We start from the raw sequence: 25,345 nt of genomic DNA, 5'->3' as shown, positions 1-25,345 counted from the left end.
GATGCGATTCGCCACCTGGTCATCAGAAGGGGAAAGGAGAAGATTAATTGTGTGTCGTCTGCATAGCAATGATAGGAGAGACCATGTGAGGTTATGACAGAGCCAAGTGACTTGGTGTATAGCGAGAATAGGAGAGGGCCTAGAACAGAGCCCTGGGGGACACCAGTGGTGAGAGGGCGTGGTGAGGAGACAGATTCTCGCCACGCCACCTGGTAGGAACGACCTGTCAGGTAGGACTCAATCCAAGCGTGGGCCGCGCCGGAGATGCCCAACTCGGAGAGGGTGGAGAGGAGGATCTGATGGTTCACAGTATCGAAGGCAGCCGATAGGTCTAGAAGGATGAGAGCAGAGGAGAGAGAGTTAGCTTTAGCGGTGCGGAGCGCCTCCGTGATACAGAGAAGAGCAGTCTCAGTTGAATGACTAGTCTTGAAACCTGACTGATTTGGATCAAGAAGGTCATTCTGAGAGAGATAGCGGGAGAGCTGACCAAGGACGGCACGTTCAAGAGTTTTGGAGAGAAAAGAAAGAAGGGATACTGGTCTGTAGTTGTTGACATCGGAGGGATCGAGTGTAGGTTTTTTCAGAAGGGGTGCAACTCTCGCTCTCTTGAAGACGGAAGGGACGTAGCCAGCGGTCAGGGATAAGTTGATGAGCGAGGTGAGGTAAGGGAGAAGGTCTCCGGAAATGGTCTGGAGAAGAGAGGAGGGGATAGGGTCGAGCGGGCAGGTTGTTGGGCGGCCGGCCGTCACAAGACGCGAGATTTCATCTGGAGAGAGAGGGAGAAAGAGGTCAGAGCACAGGGTAGGGCAGTGTGAGCAGAACCAGCGGTGTCGTTTGACTTAGCAAACGAGGATCGGATGTCGTCGACCTTCTTTTCAAAATGGTTGACGAAGTCATCTGCAGAGAGGGAGGAGGGGGAGGATTCAGGAGGGAGGAGAAGGTGGCAAAGAGCTTCCTAGGGTTAGAGGCAGATGCTTGGAATTTAGAGTGGTAGAAAGTGGCTTTAGCAGCAGAGACAGAGGAGGAAAATGTAGAGAGGAGGGAGTGAAAGGATGCCAGGTCCGCAGGGAGGCGAGTTTTCCTCCATTTCCGCTCGGCTGCCCGGAGCCCTGTTCTGTGAGCTCGCAATGAGTCGTCAAGCCACGGAGCGGGAGGGGAGGACCGAGCCGGCCTGGAAGATAGGGGACATAGAGAGTCAAAGGATGCAGAAAGGGAGGAGAGGAGGGTTGAGGAGGCAGAATCAGGAGATAGGTTGGAGAAGGTTTGAGCGGAGGGAAGAGATGATAGGATGGAAGAGGAGAGAGTAGCGGGGGAGAGAGGGCGAAGGTTGGGACGGCACGATACCATCCGAGTAGGGGCAGTGTGGGAAGTGTTGGATGAGAGCGAGAGGGAAAAGGATACAAGGTAGTGGTCGGAGACTTGGAGGGGAGTTGCAATGAGGTTAGTGGAAAAACAGCATCTAGTAAAGATGAGGTCGAGCGTATTGCCTGCCTTGTGAGTAGGGGGGGAAGGTGAGAGGGTGAGGTCAAAAGAGGAGAGGAGTGGAAAGAAGGAGGCAGAGAGGAATGAGTCAAAGGTAGACGTGGGGAGGTTAAAGTCGCCCAGAACTGTGAGAGGTGAGCCGTCCTCAGGAAAGGAGCTTATCAAGGCATCAAGCTCATTGATGAACTCTCCGAGGGGACCTGGGGGCGATAAATGATAAGGATGTTAAGCTTGAAAGGGCTGGTAACTGTGACAGCATGAAATTCAAAGGAGGCGATAGACAGATGGGTAAGGGGAGAAAGAGAGAATGACCACTTGGGAGAGATAAGGATCCCGATGCCACCACCCCGCTGACCAGAAGCTCTCGGGGTGTGCGAGAACACGTGGGCGGACGAAGAGAGAGCAGTAGGAGTAGCAGTGTTATCTGTGGTGATCCATGTTTCTGTCAGTGCCAAGAAGTCGAGGGACTGGAGGGAGGCATAGGCTGAGATGAACTCTGCCTTGTTGGCTGCAGATCGGCAGTTCCAGAGGCTACCGGAGACCTGGAACTCCACGTGGGTCGTGCGCGCTGGGACCACCAGATTAGGGTGGCAGCGGCCACGCGGTGTGGAGCGTTTGTATGGTCTGTGCAGAGAGGAGAGAACAGGGATAGACAGACACATAGTTGACAGGCTACAGAAGAGGCTACGCTAATGCAAGGAGATTGGAATGACAAGTGGACTACACGTCTCAAATGTTCAGAAAGTTAAGCTTACGTAGCAAGAATCTTATTGACTAAAATGATTAAAATGATACAGTACTGCTGAAGTAGACTAGCTGGCAGTGGCTGCGTTGTTGACTTTGTAGGCTAGCTGGCAGTGGCTGCGTTGTTGACACTACACTAATCAAGTCGTTCCGTTGAGTGTAATAGTTTCTACAGTGCTGCTATTCGGGGGCTAGCTGGCTAGCTAGCAGTGTTGATTACGTTACGTTGCCCTAACAGGCTGCCTACACTGCCCTAACAGGCTGCCTACACTGCCCTAACAGGCTGCCTACACTGCCCTAACAGGCTGCCCTAACAGGCTGCCTACACTGCGCTAACAGGCTGCCCTAACAGGCTGCCTACACTGCGCTAACAGGCTGCCTACACTGCGCTAACAGGCTGCCCTAACAGGCTGCCTACACTGCGCTAACAGGCTGCCTACACTGCGCTAAATTAGCTAGCAACAGCAAAGCTAGCTAAATAGGAAAAATTAGCTAGTAAGTGCAAGCTAGCTTACTAAATTGCCATAAATGTTTAATGCTTTTTCGACTGGTCTCCAATTGAATGTAATTGGTTCAGTTTGTTGTGATATTTGAACCTGCGTGTCGCGTCTGGTCTAGGGATGACAAAATACATTTATGCACGATGGCGCACGCGTGCAGCCGGTTTGGGTTCTGTGTAAGAAATGGTCCCCAGTTGACCCATGACCCTGAACAATGTCCCATCTGCCTGCATTCCATTGCCCCTTAGGAGGATATCAACGCAATTGACGGGTTGGAGGATGACAAGAGAGACCTGATTTCCAGAGAGATCAGTAAATTCCGTGACACCCACAAGGTACAGTACCGTATTCATCTCTCTCACTCACATTGCAGGTTTGGGAAAAGAAGCTGCACATGCTAGTAGTATACTCCTTTTAGTTTTCACACTTAACGCTAGTGGACACTTGCACAAAGACCTTTTCATGATTGTACTCTAAATATAGGATGGGAGAATAGTAAACGTTTTCTACCAAAATATTGCATACATTGCTCTAAAATCTGATTTAATTGGCAATGTCAGAAATTTAGAAATATCTGGATTTTTACCATGTCATTTCAATGTTTCAATCTACAGTCTGTTCCAACACGAATAGTTGTCCGATTTCTAGTATTGTCACCGTTTTCAAACCTAATTTGACTGGTGTGATGGCGGGACACTTATTTGACTATATTTAGGTGTGACAGTATAGATGGTTAGATCCATAAGTCATTCATCACACACAAACAAAATGCATGGCGACAATGTAAAGTTACCTTAAAGCTAATCTATTCATTAAACCCAACCATTATGATAGACATCATATGGTGACTAAAGCAAGATGAATCTCAGAGCTTTGGAAAAAGTTGTCGAGGATAGGATGTAAGTATGAGCTTTCCTTTATTTTGTACATATACTGGACGCCCCCCCCTCGAAGACTCGCATAGGGGCAACTGCACAGGCACTCTGGCATACGTTGGTGACTGGAACCTTAGGAGAACCTCTAAACAATACACAGCCAACCATTTCCATTAGATACATGTCAACATGACATTGGTCTTGCTCCTATTTACCACATGGGGACAGAGAACCATGCTGATTCGATTTCCAACATTTTATCTTGTTATCCCAAAGCCGTAGAGGCCAGTGAACCTGTGTGAGTCCTCTGTAAATGGTTTATTCTACATAATGTGTGAAGTCACTGAGACTCAATAACCACTGTTATAGCAGGGAGGGGGGGCGCCCCTCCACAGCACCCTGTGTTCTGAAGAATAGTTGGGTAAGTCCCAAGCCACCCTGTCGATGAGTGTGTGTGTGTGTTAGGGCTTCTCTCTCTCTCTCTCTCTCTCTCTCTCTCTCTCTCTCTCTCTCTTTTTTTTCTGTCCGTTACTTTAGCTCTTTCTTTCTCCCTTGTTCAACTTGTCTGTCTCCTTTTCCACCTGATTCCAATTGCCATTCACCCTCTTCATTTTCATGTGCCCATTATTTGAGTTGTCTTCAAAGTTCATTATTTACAACAGTAGACTTGCAGTGAAGGTGCTCCTACTACACAATGAGATGTTGTCTGAAGTGTGAATGGTAAGGCCTATGGTTAATATATGAGGGGAGAGTAATGTACCCATGGCCTACATGCAGTTAATTAGTGACTCTATGCCCAAGCTGCCACCAGTAGAACACAGAGCAAGGTAAGTTGAAGTAGGAAGACGGACTAACCAATTAGATCCAGGAACAAGATTGATTATGACTCATTTCCTTTCCAGCCATGCCCATAGTATCTTTGCTCTCTCTTCTCCCCCCACCTCTCTCTCTTCTCCACCTCCTCCCCACACCTCTCTCTCTTCTCCACCTCCCCCCCACACCTCTCTCTCTTCTCCACCTCCCCCCACACCTCTCTCTCTTCTCCACCTCTCCCCCACACCTCTCTCTCTTCTCCATCTCTCCCCCCACACCTCTCTCTCTTCTCCATCTCTCCCCCCACACCTCTCTCTCTTCTCCATCTCTCCCCCCACACCTCTCTCTCTTCTCCATCTCCCCCCACACCTCTCTCTCTTCTCCATCTCCCCCCCACACCTCTCTCTCTTCTCCATCTCCCCCCCACACCTCTCTCTCTTCTCCATCTCCCCCCACACCTCTCTCTCTTCTCCATCTCTCTCCCCCCACACCTCTCTCTCCTTCTTCATATTGTTTTGGTCTTAAACTGCGCTAGATCCATGGCTCTGCAGTTCTGATAATGACGACCTTCTGTTGTTCATTATGGACCAATGGATTGCTTTTATGTCTTTCCAACAAGAGCGGACCGCTATCGGAATCCTGTGGTCTCAACCTGACACATACATGAGAAACACAATGCATTCAGAATGTGTGGCTTATAATTGTAGCTGTAAATCAGTTCAGAGTTCATGGGGAGCCATGGGTGTAGCTGCTAGGAGGGAAGGATGTCTGAGTGTGTCTGGGAAAGTGAGTCACGGGAGGACTACCGAAGACTGAAGCAGGGGTAAGAGTCTCTACAACTTAATTTACCTGTACAAAAAATGTGATATAACTACAGTATGTAAAAAGATGTACCAGGATTTTCCACGGCTTTGTTTTTTGCAATGTGCCCCCATCTGAAGTTAATGGTTGTTTTTTGATGATTTGCTTGAGAAAGAAGTGAGAGAATCTCATGATGTTTCGTTTGTGGACCGTTTGACCTGCGTTTCCTCCTTGGCCTAACTGGTATAGGCTTGTAGGGGCAGCGAAGAGCTGAACTCCGTAGTTCCACACCTGTAAGTCACCAACAACTAGTTTAACAAAAGGATTGACGCTTTTTCTTTCTGTTTCTCCTGTAATAAGGACACTTGACTTTGCGGAGAAAAAGCATTGTCTCTCAAGCAGGGGCTTTTTCTAGTTGTGAATGCCTGTGATGTTTGAAATGGCCAACAAGATGTCTTCTTTGACCTCAATGGTTTCCAGTGTCTCTAGTTAGCTCGTAAGACACCCTGCTTAACAATTATAGTACAATCAGAGGTCTGCATCTGGCCCCAAGACAGATTTTTGATTTGGCCCACAAGGTAGTCTGGGGAAAGAAATACAATAATTAGACAAGGACAAATAAGTCCTGGGTCTTGTGACAAGGGACAGCTTGTTGTTTTCCCAAATGCTTATCCCTGCCATAGAGCACCTGTTTTCCCATAAACTCTTAGCCCTGCCATAGAGCACCTGTTTCCCCATAAACTCTTAGCCCTGCCATAGAGCACCTGTTTCCCCATAAACTCTTAGCCCTGCCATAGAGCACCTGTTTCCCCATAAACTCTTAGCCCTGCCATAGAGCACCTGTTTCCCCATAAACTCTTAGCCCTGCCATAGAGCACCTGTTTTCCCATAAACTCTTAGCCCTGCCATAGAGCACCTGTTTTCCCATAAACTCTTAGCCCTGCCATAGAGCACCTGTTTTCCCATAAACTCTTAGCCCCGCCATAGAGCACCTGTTTTCCCATAAACTCTTAGCCCCGCCATAGAGCACCTGTTTTCCCATAAACTCTTAGCCCTGCCATAGAGCACCTGTTTTCCCATAAACTCTTAGCACCTGTCTTCCCATAAACTCTTAGCCCTGCCATAGAGCACCTGTTTTCCCATAAACTCTTAGCCCTGCCATAGAGCACCTGTCTTCCCATAAACTCTTAGCCCTGCCATAGAGCACCTGTCTTCCCATAAACTCTTAGCCCTGCCATAGAGCACCTGTTTTCCCATAAACTTTTAGCCCTGCCATACAGCGCCTGTTGTGCCAAACGTCACACTATCAACTACTTCATCCTTAGATAATAGGAATCCACATTGTTACAGTAGTCCCCTCTGCCCCCAGAGCCTGGAAACCACTTCTAGATCCACTTCTGTGCATTTATAGAGACGTGTGAGCCAGCCTCACTGTGCTCCTGTTCTGTTGGCATGGCTGTCCTCCCGGAGCCTCCAACTTATCAACCTCCTCTGTTCTTTTTGCAGAAACTGGAGGAGGAGAAGGACAAGAAGGAGAAGGAGCGTGCAGAGTTTGAGCGTGAGAGACGGGAGAGGGACAAGGAGAGGGAGCGTGAGAGGGAGCGACGGGACCGCGAGCGGGAGAAGGAGCGTGAGAAGGAGAGGGAGAGGGAGCGCGAGAGGGAGCGCGAGAGAGAGCGGGAAAGAAGTGACAGGGACCGAGATCGTGACCGCAACCGGACGAAAGAGCGAGAACGGGAGAGGGAGAGGAGCCGCGACAGGAGCAAAGACCGCAGCCGCTCCAGGTGTGTGTTTTAATAAAGTCAGAAATCACCCTGTAAAGGAATGATGGGTATTTAACTAGGTTGGTGATGTTGCAGAGACAGAGAGGTGAGTCGCGACAAGGACAAGAAGCGTGACCAGGAGGATGAAGAGGAGGTCTACGAGAGAAGAAGGCTGGAGAGGAAGCTCAGAGACAAGGAGGCAGCCTACCAAGAAGTAGGTACTCGCATACCTAGTAGTGCTTCAGGAATGTATTTGGGATGTGATTTGGCTAGATCTGATGAGAAGTTTGGGGGGGGGGGGGCTTTGGACAATGGGAGAGTGGAAAGGCAGTTTGCACGTCCCCTGAACGATAACGAAGAGGTAGGTGAGAGGCCTGACCACGGAGACACAGGGGTGAGAAGGTGATGATGAGCTGTAACTGAAAAACAACTGGCATTTGGAAAGTTAGAGGTGAGGGAGGAAGTATCTTGCTAGATGGATGGAATTCTCCGTTAGCTAGCCAGGTAACTGTTGAGCAACATTAGCCAACTTAAACTCAATTATTTGATCAGTTATGGTGTGAAAATTACAGTAGCTTGCTAATAAAGTTAGACAGCTAACGTTACAACATTAGATGAGAACATTAGTAACCGAACCAATTTGCTATTGTATAGATTGGTATACAACTCATTGCCGTTATAACATGTTAGTTGCTTACTGGATCCTGGCAGTCTGGGTGTTAACTAGCTAACGATCTAACTGCTAACGATCTAACTGCTAACGATCTAACTGCTAACGATCTAACTGCTAACGATCTAACTGCTAACGATCTAACTGCTAACGATCTAACTGCTAACGATCTAACTGCTAACGATCTAACTGCTAACGATCTAACTGCTAACGATCTAACTGCTAACGATCTAACTGCTAACTGGGAACGAATGTTTTCCCTCTACAGTATGTGGTTCATTTTCAGAATGAGAGAATTAGGTGAAAATGAAGTGTTGCTTGTTAAACAAGTGGATTCAGGGAGGAAGTGTAGCTGGGCTTGGCTTAAGCTGGATGCCACTATAGAGGTGAAAGGAAAACCACACACTTTCCCTCTTTCTCACGTCTTCGATACAGTGGATAAAAGGGGTATGCCGGGTGTACTCTGCCTAAAAGAGATCCATTATAACAACAAAGGGTATCATGCTCTGCTGGCACATTGTAGAACAGATGTCCACAGGCAGAACGTGTACAATGTAATCATGTGTAGCCCAAAGATATTGCTTTAGTTGTGTTGAACTTGAGTGACACGTGGGAGTTATTTCATTTCAACGTTATTTTTGCGTTATTGTAGCCTTGTGCACTTGATTGATGTCTACTATAGTTGCCACTATAATAGTTTTTTTCCCCCAAAGTGGAATATTTGTGTGTGGTCACAAGCGTTCTGTTATAAAGGCTGTCATGGTAACTGCAATATTCGTGTAATGTTTTTTTCACAAGACTTGAGTGTCATTTGCAGTCAAGTCTAGGCAACAAATAACATTGGATTTCTTTCTTTACATTTTTTCTAGCTGTGAGTTAGGTTCACATGAACCACTTTTTATTTTACACACAGAGACTGATCATTAAGATCATATTCTTTTGTTGTTTAATTAGTTAAAACCTGCATTTCCACCCAGCAGAGATTGATTGCATGTTTCAGTGCAACTAAAAAAGGGATACTTGTTTGGGCCCTCAGTAGTTTGCATCCATGGTGCTTACAGTTGAGTGTGAGCATGATAGTGTGTGTGTGTGTGTGTGTTGGCTGTGAAATGTTGCTAAATGTCTCGTGTTTGTCTTGAAGCGCTTGAAGAACTGGGAGATCCGCGAGAGGAAGAAGGCTCGAGACTACTCCAAGGAGTCTGAGCGGGAGGAGGAGCGTAGGAGAGAGATGGTAGGAACAAACCCTGTTCTCACACAGCTCTCCTGGGTCGTGTTCTGTTGGGAGAAAATGTTTTTGAAACTGGGGAGGGTACAACCTGAACTTGTCTAATAGGAACGCCAGTGTTCATTGTCCGTAGCAAAACATTTTGTTACGCTGCGCCCTACTGAATAGGACCCAGGTTTACCACTGAGCCTGGCCTGATGGGTCCTACAATTGACATATTCATATGCATGTGTGAGTTTGAAAATTGAAGCCTTTAATGTGTGAGACGTTAATCAAATAGACTAAAGTGTATCGGCTAATCGGGTGTCTTATCTTCTTCTACAGGCTAAAGAAGGCAAACGTCTGAAGGAGTTCCTGGAGGACTATGATGACGACAGGGATGACCCTAAGTTCTACAGGTGACCATAATGAAGTTGAACGCAACACAGTGGATGCTGGTCCTCTAGATTTACATACTATAGAAAACAAATCTGAAAAGGAGATATAATGGAGTTGATAGTGGATAAAGGCCTGAAACGTTGACATTATTACTTTTTTTCTATAGGACAATTTAGGAAGAGAAATAAACAGCTCTACTTCCAACATTTTGAAGACATGCGTGCCAGGGCCGCTGTTATATAAGGTGTTGTTCCTTGTGCCGCCCTTAGGGGCAGCGCGCTGCAGAAGCGTCTGCGAGACAGGGAGAAGGAGACTGAGATGGACGAGCGCGACAGGAAGAGAGAGAAGGAGGAGCTGGAGGAGATCAGACAGAGGCTTTTGGCCGAGGGACACCCCGACCCCGAGGCCGAGATACGCAGGGTGAGGGAGAGGGAGAGAGAGTGTGTGTGTGTGACTGTGTGTATGCCTCAAGGTCATTTACTCCTCATTGTCTATATGTCTGTATTGTAAACAGGTCTCTATTCATCTGGTGGTCATAAACATTAGGTGTGTGTCTGTGTGTATCCACATTCCTGACTGTGTTTTCCCCTTGTCTCACTGCTTCTCTTCTCGGATTGGTCCAGATGGAGGAGGAGGCAGAGCGTCTGCGCCAGCCCCCGGTGAAGCTGGAGCCAGATCCCGAGGAGGAGCGGGTACACAAGGCGCCACGGGAGGACCGTGACCGCCGAGGAGACCGGGAGAGAGAACGTGGAGACCGGGACAGAGAAAGGGAGAGAGAGCGAGGAGACCGGGACAGAGAAAGGGAGAGAGAGCGAGGAGACCGGGAGAGGGAGCGAGAGCGAGGAGACCGGGACAGAGAAAGGGAGAGAGAGCGAGGTGAGAGAGACCGAGGGGACCACCATCCCCACCACCACTCAGATGATGACGTGGAAGAGGGGGAGGAGTTTGACGACGATGACCAATCGGGGTTCAAGCCCTGCCTGAAGCCCACACTGCGGCCAATCACGGCGGCCCCCTCTGTGTCGTCGGCCAGCGGGGGCGCCACTCCCAACACGCCCGGGGACGAGTCGCCATGCGGTATCATCATCCCTCACGAGAACTCTCCCCCTCACGAGGCCCCGCCCCCCCACGAGGTCCTGCCCCAGGACGAGTTCCGCCCCAAGATTGGCCTCAGTCTCAAACTGGGTGAGTTTTGTCTGTGAGACTGGCAGTAGAAGATATATCTTCAGATGATTCTGGATCCAACTATACACCTACTATATTGCTAACTAACTACCAGGATATGTATGATATCTGTTGTGTAGATCCAGTGAAGTGTCTCAATCCCTAGTGAATAGGAAAGATGGGAACAAGTCAGGAATAAGACTCTATACCATTCATTTTAGATTGAGCCATAGAGCTACTTTGCCTGACAAACTTTTCTCATTCAGAGAATCTCCCGATGCATTAGCTTAATTTAACTAATCTACCAACCAATCATCTCCCACAACACCTTCTCTCTAACCCTCCCTCGAATGCTATCGAGTCACAAGCACAGACCACGCCTCGTTGTCGTTATATGATGACCGATACACGACATGGCCAAACGTACGTGGGCATCTGCTCCTTGAACATCTCATTCCAAAATCATGTGCATTAATATGGAGTTGGTCCCCCTGTTGCACCTGTTACAGCCTCCACTCTTCTGGGAAGGCTTTCCACTAGATGTTGGTACATTACTGCTATAACAGCCTCCACTCTTCTGGGAAGGCTTTCCACTAGATGTTGGTACATTACTGCTATAACAGCCTCCACTCTTCTGGGAAGGCTTTCCACTAGATGTTGGAACATTGCTGCAGGGACTTGTTCCATTCAGCCACGAAGGCATTAGTGAGGTTGGGAACTGATGTTGGGCGATTAGTCCTGGCTCTGTCGGTGTTACAATTCATCCCAAAGGTGTTTGATGGGGTTGAGGTCAGGGCTCTGTGCAGGCCAGTCAAGTTCACCCACAACAATCATCTCCACAAACCATTTCACTTTGTGAACGGGGGCGTCGGCATGCTGAAACAGGAAAGGGCCGTCCGTAAACTGTTACCACCAAGTTTGAAGCACAGAATCCTCGATCTTAACTCTGGACCTTGAAGTCAGTTCCACTGCATGGTTTTTCATTGTTCCCATCTAATCAGGGATAATTATCAGGTAGAACAGAAAACCAGTAGGCTCTGGACCTCGTAGGGTAAGAGTTGAGTTCCCCTGGTGTAGAATGTCGTTGTATGCTGTAGTGTTAAGATTGACCTTCCATGAAAAACAGCCCCAGACCATTATTCCTCCTCCACTAAACTTTACAGTTGGCACTATGCATTGGGGCAGGTAGTGTTCTCCTGGCATCCACCAAACCCAGATTCATCCATCGGACAGCCAGATGGTGAAGCATGATTCATCACTCCAGAGATCGCGTTTCCACTGCTCCAGAGTCCAATGGCGGCGAGCTTTACACCACTCCAGCCGACACTTGGCATTGAATACAGTGATTTTAGGCTTGTGTGCAGCTTCTCTGCCATGGAAACCCATTTCATGAAGTTCCTGATGCACAGTTCTTGTGCTGACGTTGCTTCCAGAGGCAGTTTGGAACTGAGTGTTGCAACCGAGGACAGATGATTTTTGCACATATCAAAACGTATCGGATCTCCTCGGCCTGTGTTAACCTCTGACCGTATTTTGGGCTTTTACCAACAACAAAAACTACAAAAACATTTCCCCCAATGAACCATGGCAGAGTTTAGTGCCGACAAAAAGACCCGATTGCTATTGCTGTCTATATCAACTAAATGTAACCGTCCTATTTCAGTCAAACTTTAAAGATCCATTGCAGTCAAAAATGTGTTTTTCCTGTGTTTTACAGTTCCACACTGAGATGAGAATAATACAGTGAAATTGAAAATGTCATTTTAGTGTAAGAGCTGTGAGAAAAGTCCGCCTGACATTCAGCCTGTTTTGGTGAGATGGAGTTTTGTCCTGCCTGGTGACATCACCAGGTGGTAAATTAGTTAATAAACCAATAGGAAAGAGTTCCAAACCTTTGCCAATAATGGCTAGTTTTACTTTTTCCCTCCCCACTCAGACAGTCCTAGCTAAATTCTTGCTTGAGAAATTGCTTCTTTTTTTCTTAAAAAAATGTTTTTTTTAATTAAATCGCAGTAAGGTACTTCATTGTTACCCAGAAATTATATTGAGATTAACATGGCTGCATTTGACCTTTTTTAAGCCTTTCTTCATGGAGTAAAATATCTTTCTCTCTACAGGAGCCCCTAATGTTACCAGCCCCAGCCAGCCCAATGTGGCCATCAAACGCAAGAAGCTCACTGTGGACAGTGTCTTCAACAAATTCGACGACGAGGAGGCGGACGAGGCTCCCCGCAAGCGCAAGCTGGTGCCGCTGGACTACGGCGATGATGACAAAAACCTCCAGAGCGTGGTAGACGGCGCCTCGGGACTGGCGGCCATCAAGGGCGCCAACACTGAGGAGAAGCGCAAGCACATAAAGAGCCTGATCGAGAAGATCCCCACGGGCAAGACGGAGTTGTTCTCTTACCCGCTGGACTGGTCCGCCGTGGACTCGGTAAAGATCAAAGAGATTGGGATGAGGGATAGGATGTGGCGGTACCCTGGTTTCCAGGCTTGCTGCTCTCTTGCCACCTGATTCCATAACGTGTTGGCAATAGGGCCGAAATAGACAGGAAACCAGGCTAGAGTGGTGGGGCGACCAGGCTAGAGTGGTGGGGCGACCAGGCTAGAGTGGTGGGGCGACCAGGCTAGAGTGGTGGGGCGACCAGGCTAGAGTGGTGGGGCGACCAGGCTAGAGTGGTGGGGCGACCAGGCTAGAGTGGTGGGGGCGACCAGGCTAGAGTGGTGGGGGCGACCAGGCTAGAGTGGTGGGGGCGACCAGGCTAGAGTGGTGGGGGCGACCAGGCTAGAGTGGTGGGGGCGACCAGGCTAGAGTGGTGGGGGCGACCAGGCTAGAGTGGTGGGGTCGACCAGGCTAGAGTGGTGGGGTCGACCAGGCTAGAGTGGTGGGGTCGACCAGGCTAGAGTGGTGGGGTCGACCAGGCTAGAGTGGTGGGGTCGACCAGGCTAGAGTGGTGGGGTCGACCAGAGGGGGAAAATGACACTGGTTGGTTTGAAGTCCAGGGGAATTGGTGATATGGCCATTTTTTTCTACTTTGACAAACATTTTGATAATATGTTTCTTTACAATACTGATAGACATCTCTGGTGCAGTGACTGAAGAACTGTATGTCTGACTGTCTATCCTTCCCAGACTCTGATGGATCGACGCATACGTCCCTGGATCAATAAAAAGATCATTGAGTACATTGGAGAAGAGGAGGCTACGCTAGTGGATTTTGTCTGCTCAAAGGTGTGTAAGCTTGATTGTGATGCAATCTACTGGGGGAAGTGGGTGTTCTTGGTACAGCAGTTCATTCTGATTCATTCATTTTGACCTCTTATCCCCAGGTGATGGCTCATGGTACACCACAGGGTATCTTGGATGATGTTGCCATGGTGAGTATCCCAAACAAAGATATACTGCAAACATTCTCAAAATTGTCTCAGTTCAGCTTAAGCTTATTGTTAAAACTACATTTGATCATTTTTGATCAGTTAAAACTACATTTGATCATTTTTGATCAGTTAAAACTACATTTGATCATTTTTGATACCCTGATCATCAAGTTTAGATTTATGCCCATAAAACGGAGCCTTTTAAAAAGTACTAATTTATTGATCCAACTGAAATGCTGTTTCTTTACACCAAGGTTCTGGATGAAGAAGCAGAAGTCTTCATAGTCAAGATGTGGAGGTTGCTGATCTATGAAACGGAGGCCAAGAAGATTGGGCTGGTGAAATAAGAAACCCAAGAAATCACAGAACGAACATCCAACTTTTTCTAATAGAGTAATCCAACTTTAGTGTTGTTAGTCACCAAAAAAGACTGCTTCTTCATTCGAGCAGCCTAAAATCAAAGAATGGGCTCATCCTAATACCCCAACAATGGCTTTCTCCTATGGACAATATTGAGCTCCCGTTTTCTCATTATTCCAATAGACTCTGGTACATGTATCTCTACTACAGCTGCTGACTGTACAGCCTACATGTGTATGTGCTTGAATGACTTTGACTAAGTGCTTATTGAAGATGCATGCAAGCAACCACTTGGACAATGGCCTGACGACAGTCTCTTGGCTTGAGTTGCCTGTCCCGGGGGTTGGGATGGAGCTGGCAGATAAGCAGCTAGCGTTTGAAGAAGACAACATGGCTACCAAGCCGTGGGAAGGAGGTTCACTGAAAGGTATCTCACTGGTCTCAGTTTTTCTATAGTTTTGTGATATTAGTACTTAGAAACATCCACAACTTCTATAACATCTCAAATGCTTAGTCATTGGCATCTGCTGAAACTTCTGTTTAAGTGGAGTAGGTTTGTTTTTGTATTACAAACGATACTTTCTAAAAATGCTATTTGAGGATGATGGGCCAGATACTGAATGTTAGGTCTTACTTCCTGACTTGTGATTGGTTGGTCTCATACTGTAACACCTGACAGAACACTGTATAGGAAAGGTTCATTTGGAAGACCAGCTGAAATGATTGTGATTTGTGAAAACATTGTCTCCATTTTTTTTTTGTACCAGTGGAAATTTGTTTTGAATAAAGAGGATTTTCTATAGTTCTGTGTACTTGGTTTTGTAAATAGAGAAATGGCTTGATCTGGCCCAGTGCATAAACCAATAGAATAGAAAGTCATTGTCAATGTTGGATTCTGGGTTAAACTTGGAACATTGCTATCCTAGATACATCAGAAGTAAGACTAGTATCTGAGTGATAGATAATGGTTGGTACATCAGTAATACTATAGAGACGGGTTATTACATCTGTAATACTATAGAGACTGGTTATTACATCAGTAATACTATAGAGACTGGTTATTACATCAGCAATACTATAGTATCTGAGGGGTGATAGATAATGGTTGGTACATCAGTAATCCTATAGAGACGGGTTATTACATCAACAATACTATAGTATCTGAGGGGTGATAGAGAATGGTTGGTACATCAGTAATCCTATAGAGACGGGTTATTACATCAACAATACTATAGTATCTGAGGGGTGATAGATAATGGTTGGTACATCAGTAATCCTATAGACGGGTTATTACATCAGTAATACTATAAAGACTGGTTATTACGTCAGTAATCCTATAGAGACTGGTTATTACATCAGTAATACTATAGAGACGGGTTATTACATCAGTAATACTATAGAGACTGGTTATTACATCAGTAATACTATAGACTGGTTATTACGTCAGTAATCCTATAGAGACTGGTTATTACATCAGCAATACTATAGTATCTGAGGGGTGATAGATAATGGTTGGTACATCAGTAATCCTATAGAGACTGGTTATTACATCAGCAATACTATAGTATCTGAGGGGTGATAGAGAATGGTTGGTACATCAGTAATACTATAGTATCTGAGGAGTGATAGAGACTGGTTGTTACATCAGTAATACTATAGTATCTGAGGAGTGATAGTGAAAGGTTGTTACAGCAGAAATGAATGGTTATCTGTAGGAGACACATGGCTTTGGAATGTGCTGGGTGGACAGGAGACAGTGACAGGATTGCTATAGGTGATACGGGTGGACAGCTTTGAATTAGACATCAAGGGGCTCGAGGTCAGATCAACTTAAACGAGAAGGAATGGTTTATTACTTCGTCTTCCAGTCAAACCATAAAATAATATATATACATGCATACTTGTGGTGGAAACACGTGTCTAATGCAGCTGTATTGATCCCCTGGGAAGGATAAACTTTCATAGTGTCTGTAGTTTTTACTCAGAATTAGAACCTAACAGTAAGGAAGGCTCAATTTATTTGACCAGCTTTGACAGTGTAGTTTAAAGAACCACTGTGAGACATGGTACAAGCACTTTAAGAGAGACATCAAAGTAAACTAGGGGGCTTGTTCAATTTGATGTGAATGTGATTCCCTATTCTACACAATCTGACCAGGGCTGCAATTCATTAGTCTGGGTGCCAGTCTTTTTGCTCCTTGCCAAGCAAAACATTTGGCATCTGTAAAATAGACCTTGGTCTCAACATGCCTCACTGATAAAATAAAGGTTAAATAAAATGTACTTTGGGCGAATCAATGTAGTCAGAGCTAGATTCCATAAAACCGGGTCTATGCTCCACTCTGGTGAAGTTCACAATAAACTTCCTTCATCGTGTGGTTTAGTACGCTACAAGGAGAGTTCCATGACAGAGATTACATGTTGTTCTGATATTTAAATCTAGCGTTACCTGATCATACCTCCATGTCCAAAAAACTCCTCCCCTTCAAACCTCTAGACGTCAACGCACCCACATTGATCACAACAGTATGTTCTCACAGCAGATATCTCTAACTGCACTCAATTGCTTTGGCACATATTTTTAGACCGAAAAGAATGAGTTGAAAGATAGATATCCTCTTACTATATTTCCATAAAGTAAACCAGCTTAACGTGATTACATTTGGCAAATGCACCTAACTAGCCAATGTAACCGATGTGAAATGGCGAGCAAGTTAGCGGTGGCGCGCGCTAATAGCGTTTCAATCGGTGACGTAATTTGCTCTGAGACCTTGAAGTAGTGCTTTCCTTTGCTCTGCAAGGGCCGCAGCTTTTGTGGTGCTTCGTGGATGACTGTTGTTGATGTGTGCAGAGGGTCTCTGGTTCGAGGCCGGGTAGGGGCGAGGGGACGGACTAAATGTATGCTGTTACACCAATGAACTCTTCACAACCCCAGCATACAGCTGTTTTGTTCGCACTCACCTGTATCGTAAAGTTACGGAACAATATGGTGTAATGTCCTGTATTTATTTGATTTTTTTCTTCAAAAATGTAGCTAGCGAATTGGGCCCAATTGCTACAACTTCAAATTAATCTGTGAGCTCATGTTTCGACCCGGAAGAAAAAGCGCCTGGGTTGACAAGCGCAAGCGCAATAGCTGTTAACAACACAGTCACATGACTACTAACCAGCTGATGTCTTTTCGCACTAGAATATCATGAAGATCACGACATCGGTTACAAATCTGTCATCCTCAAGGTGTAATAAACGTAGTGCAATATATTTTATTGATTATTAGAGATATCTGTTTGCCGTCACGTCATCCAGACGGAATTGAAGTACAGAAGACTGTTTCTAGCCAAAAAAACAAGATGTCAGGAAAAGAGAGGATCGACGTATTCCCCTCTAGAATGTAAGTAACGTTAGCTAGCTAGGTAGCATGTTTGACATTTCTAAGTAATCCTTACAATCTAGCTAGGTTCGCGATTTTATGCTCCCTGTCCTCGGTTGTTAGCTAGCCAATTGAGGCCTTTAATTAATGATGATAAACTAAACCGTTGCATCAATTTTTTTGCATCAATTTGTAAGGGTATTGGTTATTTTGAAGAGTTTTGCATTGTCAATCATTTTAATCCTTTGCCATTTCATGATGGACATCTAAAATAGGACATGTCCCCGTGTCATGTGATGACTGGCCATCATTTCCAAACCATTTTTTTAATGTGCCTTACATATCGTCTATGGGGCTACTGTACTTTCCCCAAAACTATTCTCCACAGATTATACCATGTCAAACTACTTAGGCCTACTTACTACGATTCAAATCTGAATGTTCATATTTATTATGGAAGTCCTCTGTCTGACATCTGATGACTTGTCTGTGAAGGGCTCAGACCATCATGAAGGCCCGTCTGAAGGGGGCCCAGACTGGCAGGAACCTACTGAAGAAGAAGGCTGATGCTCTCTCCATGCGCTTCCGTCAGATCCTCCGCAAGATCATTGAGGTAATTCAACTGGGGTTAAAACCATTAGAAACAAGAAAATATTAGACTGGGAAAATCCATGGACATTAGCCCAAGATGTACTCTGAAGGAGCCTGCTGGTACTCCTTAAGGTCCAAAGTTATTTTCAGAGGTACGCTGGCTCTGGCAGCCAAAACAGCCCAATACTCCATCTAAACGTGAATCAGTTCTCAAAATCTGTGGTCCTGTTCTGTGAGCTTCTTCCATTACACGCAGGCGTTCGGTGCATGCTATATAGCTAATTAGCACAGGTTGTCCCTCTGTCTTCTGTAAACACGTGCCGTAACAGAGATATGGCAATGTGGAACCCTAACCCTATAAAAGGTGTGTATCAATTTAACTGCAAATCGATGCATGTTCAGAACAAAGCTCATAACAAAACTCACAGAAGATGCGTTCGTCCAATGGAACTGAGAGTCATGATCAAGGGCAAGGGTAAATTCAATATGGCTGCCGGCCTACCCATCACAGACCATTGATTTCAATGGGAATATCTGTTCTTGTAGTTCTATTTCTATGTTCAATGGGAATATCTGTTCTTGTAGTTCTATTTCTATGTTTAAAACATTGTCTAATTCCCTGTTTCTTAGTAATATTACTGTAAGTTTGTTTTGTATAACAGATCCTAATGTCATCAGGGCCTGACACATTGACTTCAGTCCTTCTCGTTTCCTCTTGCTATCTCTAGACAAAGACCTTGATGGGCGAAGTGATGAGGGAGGCGGCCTTCTCTTTAGCTGAGGCGAAATTCGCTGCTGGCGACTTCAGGTGAGAGGATGTGCATTTGATGCCTTTTTATTTAGGCGTTTGCCTAATGTTTAGTCAATGTTCTCTCATAACATTCTCCTAATGTTCCCACAGCACTACTGTCATCCAGAATGTTAACAAGGCCAAGGTGAAGGTTCGGGCGAAGAAGGACAACGTGGCAGGTTAGCAGCTCTGGACTCACTAGGGATGTTATAAATGGGCAAAACATTTTAAATAAACAGCCATTTTTTAAAATCGATTTTTCTTTCATAAAATTCCATGTGAATTCAGCGCAGCTGCCAGCAACGGTTTGGGTCTCACAGAGCTTCCCTTTTAAAGTCTGACGGTTCAGCGTTGCACCTGTACTACCCATTACTGTATCTCAGTTTCACATCACAGTCTGCATTTCTTTCTCATTTAACTTCTGAAAGTATTGTCATACAGGACTTCGCTGCTGTCACTTGCCTTTCTCTGCTGAAGACAGCGACATAGTGGAGAGTCTGCGCCAAAATAATTGATTCCTCGACTCATGTACATGTAGGTAGGGGTATGTGACTATGCATAGATAATAAACAGCGAGTAGCAGCAGTGTACAAAACAAATGGGGGGGGGGGTCAATGTAATGGTCTGGTGGCCATTTGATTAATTGTTCAGCAGTCTTATGGCTTGGGGCTAGAAGCTGTTAAGGAGCTTTTGGTCCTAGAGTTGGCGGTACCACTTGGGTGACTGGAATCTGACAATTGTATGGGTTTTCCTCTGACACCTGGGTCCTGGGTTGCAGGAAGCTTGGCTCTAGTGATGTACCGGGCCGTATGCACTACCCTCTCTAGCGCCATACCAGGCCGTGATGCAACCGGTCAGGATGCTCTTGATGGTGCAGCTGTAGAACTTTTTGAGGATCTGGGGACCCGTGCCAAATAATTTCAGTCTCCTGAGGGGGAAAGGTTGTGTCGTGCCCTCTTCACTACTGTCTTGGTGTGTTTGGACCATGATAGATCGTTGGTGATGTGGACACCAAGGAACTCAATTGCACTGCCACATCCGATGAGTGTCAGAGCCGGTGGAGTCGGATTCCATTTCAATCCTGTATTGACGCTTTGCTTGTTTGTTTGTTCGTCTGAGGGCATAGCGGGATTTCCTATAGGCGTCTGATGCTGCCTGTAATCCATGGCTTCTGGTTGGGATATGTACGCACGGTCACTGTGGGGATGACGTCGTCGATGCTCTTATTGATGAAGCCAATGACTGAGGTGGTGTACTCCTCAATGCCATTGGATGAATCCCGGAACATATTCCAGTCTGTGCAAAACAGTCCTGCAGCGTCGCATCCGCTTCATCTGACCACTAACGTTTTGAGAGAGTCACTGGTACTTCCTGCTTTAGTTTCTGCTTGTAAGCAGGAATCAGGAGGATAGAATTGTGGTCAGATATACCAAATGGAGGGCAAGGGAGAGCTTTGTATGCGTCTGTGCGTGGTGTAAAGGTGGTCTAGAGTTTTATTTATTTATTCCTCTGGTTGCACATTTTTATTTTATTTTTTATTTCACATTTATTTAACCAGGTAGACTAGTTGAGAACACATTTATTTAACCAGGTAGACTAGTTGAGAACACATTTATTTAACCAGGTAGACTAGTTGAGAACACATTTATTTAACCAGGTAGACTAGTTGAGAACACATTTATTTAACCAGGTAGACTAGTTGAGAACACATTTATTTAACCAGGTAGACTAGTTGAGAATACATTTATTTAACCAGGTAGACTAGTTGAGAACACATTTATTTAACCAGGTAGACTAGTTGAGAACACATTTATTTAACCAGGTAGACTAGTTGAGAACGTGTTCTCATTTGCAACTGCGACCTGGCCAAGATAAAGCAAAGCCGTTCGACACATACAACAACACAGAGTTACACATGGAATAAACAAACATACAATCAATAATACAGTAGAAACATCTATAAACAGCATGAGCAAATGAGGTGAGATAAGAGGTTTTTCATTTTGTCCCCCCCAAAAATATCAATTTTTCCTAATGTTAAGGATCCAAATGTTGTATAAAGGTACATATACACACAGGTTATCTCCTCTGATCTTCTCTGTACCTTTTTAGAACATGTCTGACCTGTGTGATTCTCCTCTCCCTCACAGGTGTCACTCTACCCGTGTTTGAGCTCTACCAAGAAGGAGGGGACAGTAAGTCGTTTTATTGTGTCCTGTGTTGTTGAGTATGAATGTGTGACTAAGTATTTTTTTAAATAAACCTTCTAAATGGCATTTTGTTATCATAACATATGAAATCATCTGAAATATTGGCATGTCTGCATTTATGGGCAAATGTTTAACAAAGTGTTTTTTTTACAGGTTTAAAGGAAGCGTTGTCTATGCCCTGCTATTGAACTTGTGTTTGTGTCACTACTCACGGTATTCCTTCCACTTGTTAGGTTATGAGCTGACAGGTCTGGCCAGGGGAGGAGAGCAGCTCTCCAGGCTGAAGAGGAACTATGCTAAAGCAGTGGAGCTGCTCGTGGAGTTGGCCTCCTTACAGGTAGGGGGCACTCTGTTCATTAGGTGCCAGATGGAATAAAATAGAATGAAACAGGAAGGGACTTTCCAGGCCTTGGCCAATAAGAACAGCTTATTTTCGTTTTCCCATTGCAAAAAGTTAACGTTTTCTGGTGCCCTAAAGACCATTATCGCAGGGAGTAAGTCTTTGATGAAACATGTCTGTCTCACTAAACAACAACAGTCTCATGATCTCACTGTTTGATCGACAGACTTCCTTCGTCACACTGGATCAAGCCATCAAGATCACCAACCGCCGTGTGAATGCCATCGAGCATGGTGAGTCCGCCCTGGATTTCTCTCAATGACAACCTGTGACACACGTGGCGGCAGGGTAGCCTAGTGGTTAGAGCGTTGGACTAGTAACCGGAAGGTTGCAAATTTAAATCCCCGAGCTGACAAGGTACAAGGTTGTCGTTCTGCCCCTGAACAGGCAGTTAAGTTAACCCACTGTTCCCAGGCCGTCATTGAAAATTATAATTTGTTCTTAACTGACTTGCCTGGTTAAATAAAGGTAAAAACAAAAAAAATATCAATAATGGCAGTAGGAAGAGAGCAAATTTATTAAAATGTGATTTCAACTGTCCGCAGTAATCATCCCCCGCATTGAGCGTACCCTCAGCTACATCATCACAGAGCTGGATGAGAGGGAACGAGAAGAGTTCTACAGGTAAGTTATATTTCCAGACCATCTCCCTTTAAAATAAAAAGTGTCCCTCAACTCCTTGTATCACCGTCTGTATAAAGGGTTCTAATTCAGTTTCTATGAAAAGGGGTCTCATCTTTTAATCTGTGCCCTTATAGCCTCAATGGCATGGTCAATTTTCTTCTTTTGTTTGAAAAAAGTGTCAAGCTATATTGGTGATTTACTGCCACCTGCAGTACTGGAGTCCTGAACCAAATGTATGTATGTGTATGTACATTGTACAATGTACAATGTAATTAATTGTGTCCGCTAGATGGTGACATAGTAGCTTAAAGCCATTTACAAACCATAGCCCATTTATTTAAAAAAGACAACGCTCTGATCATTGGCTGATTTCTCCAAAACAATAGGATCCCCACCTAGTTGACTACTTTAAATGGTGGAAGTCCATGCTAAAACTGGTTATATATTCAAACTATCTCTATGGTGTGTCCACCTCCTCAGGCTGAAGAAGATCCAGGAGAAGAAGAAGCAGATGAGGGAGAGGACTGAGAAGGAGATCGCCATCCGTCTGGCCAAGCTGGGCCCCATCGCTGAGCCGTCCAACATGCTGATGGAGGAAACCGACGAGGACCTGCTGTTTGAGTGACATCCCATTAGTCATCCTATTTATTCATGTTGTCTTTGTGTACACCGGTGATGTTTTGTCGTTTTCAGTATTGGAGATGTCCCAGATGAGCTTTAAACTTTAAAGTCAGAACTTTGCTCACAGCAGTTCACTAGTGCATTGACGTTGTTAAATCTGACATTCGTTATCTTTTGGATACTTAAAGCAGCAAATAAAATATAGATTAAGTAAAGTAACATGGTTTACATATGTGGCCTGTATTCAGCATTCCATCTGATTGGATGAGGACATAGATACGTTTACGGTTTCACCAGAACACTCAAAACAATGCGTGCCGTTGTTCTTTTCCCCCGAAGTGTCTGCTTTGTGGAGGCTAGTCCCGTCCATGTGGGGTTATCCGAAGTGTCTGCTTTGTGGAGGCTAGTCCCGTCCATGTGGGGTTATAATAAACAGACTTACATTCTATGGCATTGACCCTTTACAGGAGGATGGCTAACATGTAGGTACCTCATCCAAATAAAGATTCTGTATATTCCTCAAGTGAGTTTGATATTTTAGCCACAATTTGTGTATCAGGCTGCATTTCCACATGCAGCCCAATTCTGATCTTACTTACATGTTTAGGTAACACAATTGATATTTATTAAGTGTATTCCAAAAGCATTCCTGTATCTAATGTCCAACATTATGAAACCGTGCTCAAAAGAAATGTTAATTTTTATTGAAGATGGCTTCTTGAGTTCTGCTTATAAAGTACCAATGAAAAATGTTTGTCAGATTAATTGTTGAAGTAGGCTACAGCTCCTAATTATTCAACCTAACTAGGAGCTTGATTTAATGTGTAACGCTGAAGTTCAGTGCGATTGAAATTTAAAGGCAACATTCCCGTGTTTGCGGAGACTGGACTCCCGATAAACGCTGCATGTGTCGGCTCAATCGGAAAATGACCTTAACTTCAAGCACGCTATATTATCTCCGGCGATAATGACTGATTCAAGCCCCTCGATAAACTAACTAGACAATAGCTACTAAGGTGATGATTGAGGTACAAGCGCAGCAACACAACATAGTACTATCGTTTATACACAGCAACTACCTTACCATATTTAGAATACAAACGGCTTCTCTTTGGTTCTCACTTCTAGGAGAAAGTTACATAGTAGCAAATTGGTCCTCCATTGAGAGATATTGCTCCTGTGCGTTGTATACCTTACATTGGGGTCTGAGGTAAACCACCTCTTCTAAAAAATAAAAATAAATACATTTTACAATCATAAATAACTATTGAGGTTGAAATATGTTTTCTACAGTTTCGGATAAATGTCTTTGCATAGGCTACTGGAATGTTGACGACATTGAGACAAAACACATAAGACAGTATCCAACCCTGGAAATGTAGTAAAGTCCACCTACCATAAGAAGGCTAGTTAAAGGACAAGTCACCCTTTTGGTCAGAGAAGGCATGGGCCCTCTATATTGTGTCAACGATGGCCTCAACGGTCATTGTCCATTCTTCCTTTTAGGGTCATTCCTTCAGAGCTGTGGGTCATGTTCATTAGGGTACACTGTAGTGAAAATGTCCTGAAAATGAAAACAAGTGGTTCTTATTGGACGAGTCCATGTAGTCCCTTCCTGTTTCAATCTGTTTTCTTCCGTTTGGTGCCTAATGAACACGACCCAGGCCACACTCATTCATGAGGCTCCCTGGGGTTGACCTCTAGCACAACCAGGAGGAGGGTACCCACTGGGGCTCTGTGTCCAACTTGTCAATGAGCCGTAGCAGCTCGTGGAAGGCTGTTTCTGGCTCGCTGTTAACGATGGCGGTGTCAAACAGGTGGCCGTAGGCCTGCTCCATCTCCCAGGCCTTCTCCATCAGCTCCTTCAGTTCCTCTGGCTAGATGCAGGGAAACATAGGAGGGAAGAACAGAGGTTAAAGATATCCTGGCTAGATGTATGGAAACAGGAAGGAAGGACAGGGGCTAAGAGATATCCTGGCTAGATGTAGGGAAACAGGAAGGAAGGACAGGGGATAGAGATATCCTGGCTAGATGTAGGGAAACAGGAGGGAAGGAGGGGCTAAGAGATATCCTGGCTAGATGTAGGGAAACAGGAAGGAAGGAGGGGCTAAGAGATATCCTGGCTAGATGTAGGGAAACAGGAAGGAAGGACAGGGGATAGAGATATCCTGGCTAGATGTAGGGAAACAGGAAGGAAGGAGGGGCTAAGAGATATCCTGGCTAGATGTAGGGAAACAGGAAGGAAGGACAGGGGATAGAGATATCCTGGCTAGATGTAGGGAAACAGGAAGGAAGGACAGGGATAGAGATATCCTGGCTAGATGTAGGGAAACAGGAAGGAAGGAGGGGTTTAGAGATATCCTGGCTAGATGTAGGGAAACAGGAAGGAAGGACAGGGGTTAGAGATATCCTGGCTAGATGTAGGGAAACAGGAAGGAAGGACAGGGGATAGAGATATCCTGGCTAGATGTAGGGAAATATCCTGGCTAGGAAGGAAAACAGGAAGGAAGGAGGGGTTTAGAGATATCCTGGCTCAATGTAGGGAAACAGGAAGGAAGGAGGGGTTTAGAGATATCCTGGCTAGAT

General features: G+C 45.3%; 3 protein-coding genes across 5 annotated transcripts in view; 2 read left to right on the top strand and 1 right to left on the bottom strand.

Moving 5' to 3' along the window:
* Window positions 1-14,955, top strand: part of LOC123995383 (RNA-binding protein 25-like) — a 28,032-nt gene extending 13,077 nt beyond the window's left edge. For both annotated transcript variants that reach the window (XM_046298948.1, XM_046298947.1), the window contains exons 7-17: window positions 2,975-3,061; window positions 6,722-6,999; window positions 7,075-7,192; window positions 8,790-8,879; window positions 9,198-9,271; window positions 9,521-9,671; window positions 9,875-10,436; window positions 12,533-12,849; window positions 13,549-13,647; window positions 13,746-13,793; window positions 14,048-14,955. In XM_046298948.1, coding sequence (XP_046154904.1) covers window positions 2,975-3,061; window positions 6,722-6,999; window positions 7,075-7,192; window positions 8,790-8,879; window positions 9,198-9,271; window positions 9,521-9,671; window positions 9,875-10,436; window positions 12,533-12,849; window positions 13,549-13,647; window positions 13,746-13,793; window positions 14,048-14,140 — 1,917 coding nt within the window. In that variant the 3' untranslated portion in view covers window positions 14,141-14,955. The remainder of the gene's footprint in view (window positions 1-2,974; window positions 3,062-6,721; window positions 7,000-7,074; window positions 7,193-8,789; window positions 8,880-9,197; window positions 9,272-9,520; window positions 9,672-9,874; window positions 10,437-12,532; window positions 12,850-13,548; window positions 13,648-13,745; window positions 13,794-14,047) is intronic.
* A 2,335-nt stretch (window positions 14,956-17,290) lies between these two features.
* Window positions 17,291-23,282, top strand: LOC123995382 (V-type proton ATPase subunit D-like). Its single transcript, XM_046298946.1, has 9 exons — window positions 17,291-17,544; window positions 18,019-18,136; window positions 18,843-18,922; window positions 19,016-19,083; window positions 21,055-21,099; window positions 21,348-21,451; window positions 21,681-21,747; window positions 22,060-22,138; window positions 22,619-23,282. The coding sequence occupies exons 1-9, from the start codon at window positions 17,504-17,506 to the stop codon at window positions 22,761-22,763; spliced, it is 747 nt and encodes a 248-aa protein (XP_046154902.1). The 5' UTR covers window positions 17,291-17,503; the 3' UTR covers window positions 22,764-23,282.
* The window catches only part of LOC123995381 (protein PALS1-like), a 46,810-nt gene continuing 44,454 nt past the window's right edge, over window positions 22,990-25,345 (bottom strand). For both annotated transcript variants that reach the window (XM_046298944.1, XM_046298945.1), the window contains exon 14: window positions 22,990-24,636. In XM_046298944.1, coding sequence (XP_046154900.1) covers window positions 24,460-24,636 — 177 coding nt within the window. In that variant the 3' untranslated portion in view covers window positions 22,990-24,459. The remainder of the gene's footprint in view (window positions 24,637-25,345) is intronic.

Source organism: Oncorhynchus gorbuscha, linkage group LG14 (assembly GCF_021184085.1).
Source record: "Oncorhynchus gorbuscha isolate QuinsamMale2020 ecotype Even-year linkage group LG14, OgorEven_v1.0, whole genome shotgun sequence".
NCBI lineage: Eukaryota > Metazoa > Chordata > Actinopteri > Salmoniformes > Salmonidae > Oncorhynchus > Oncorhynchus gorbuscha.
Note: the sequence above shows the minus strand (reverse complement) of the source record. Positions and strands in the feature narration are given on the sequence as shown.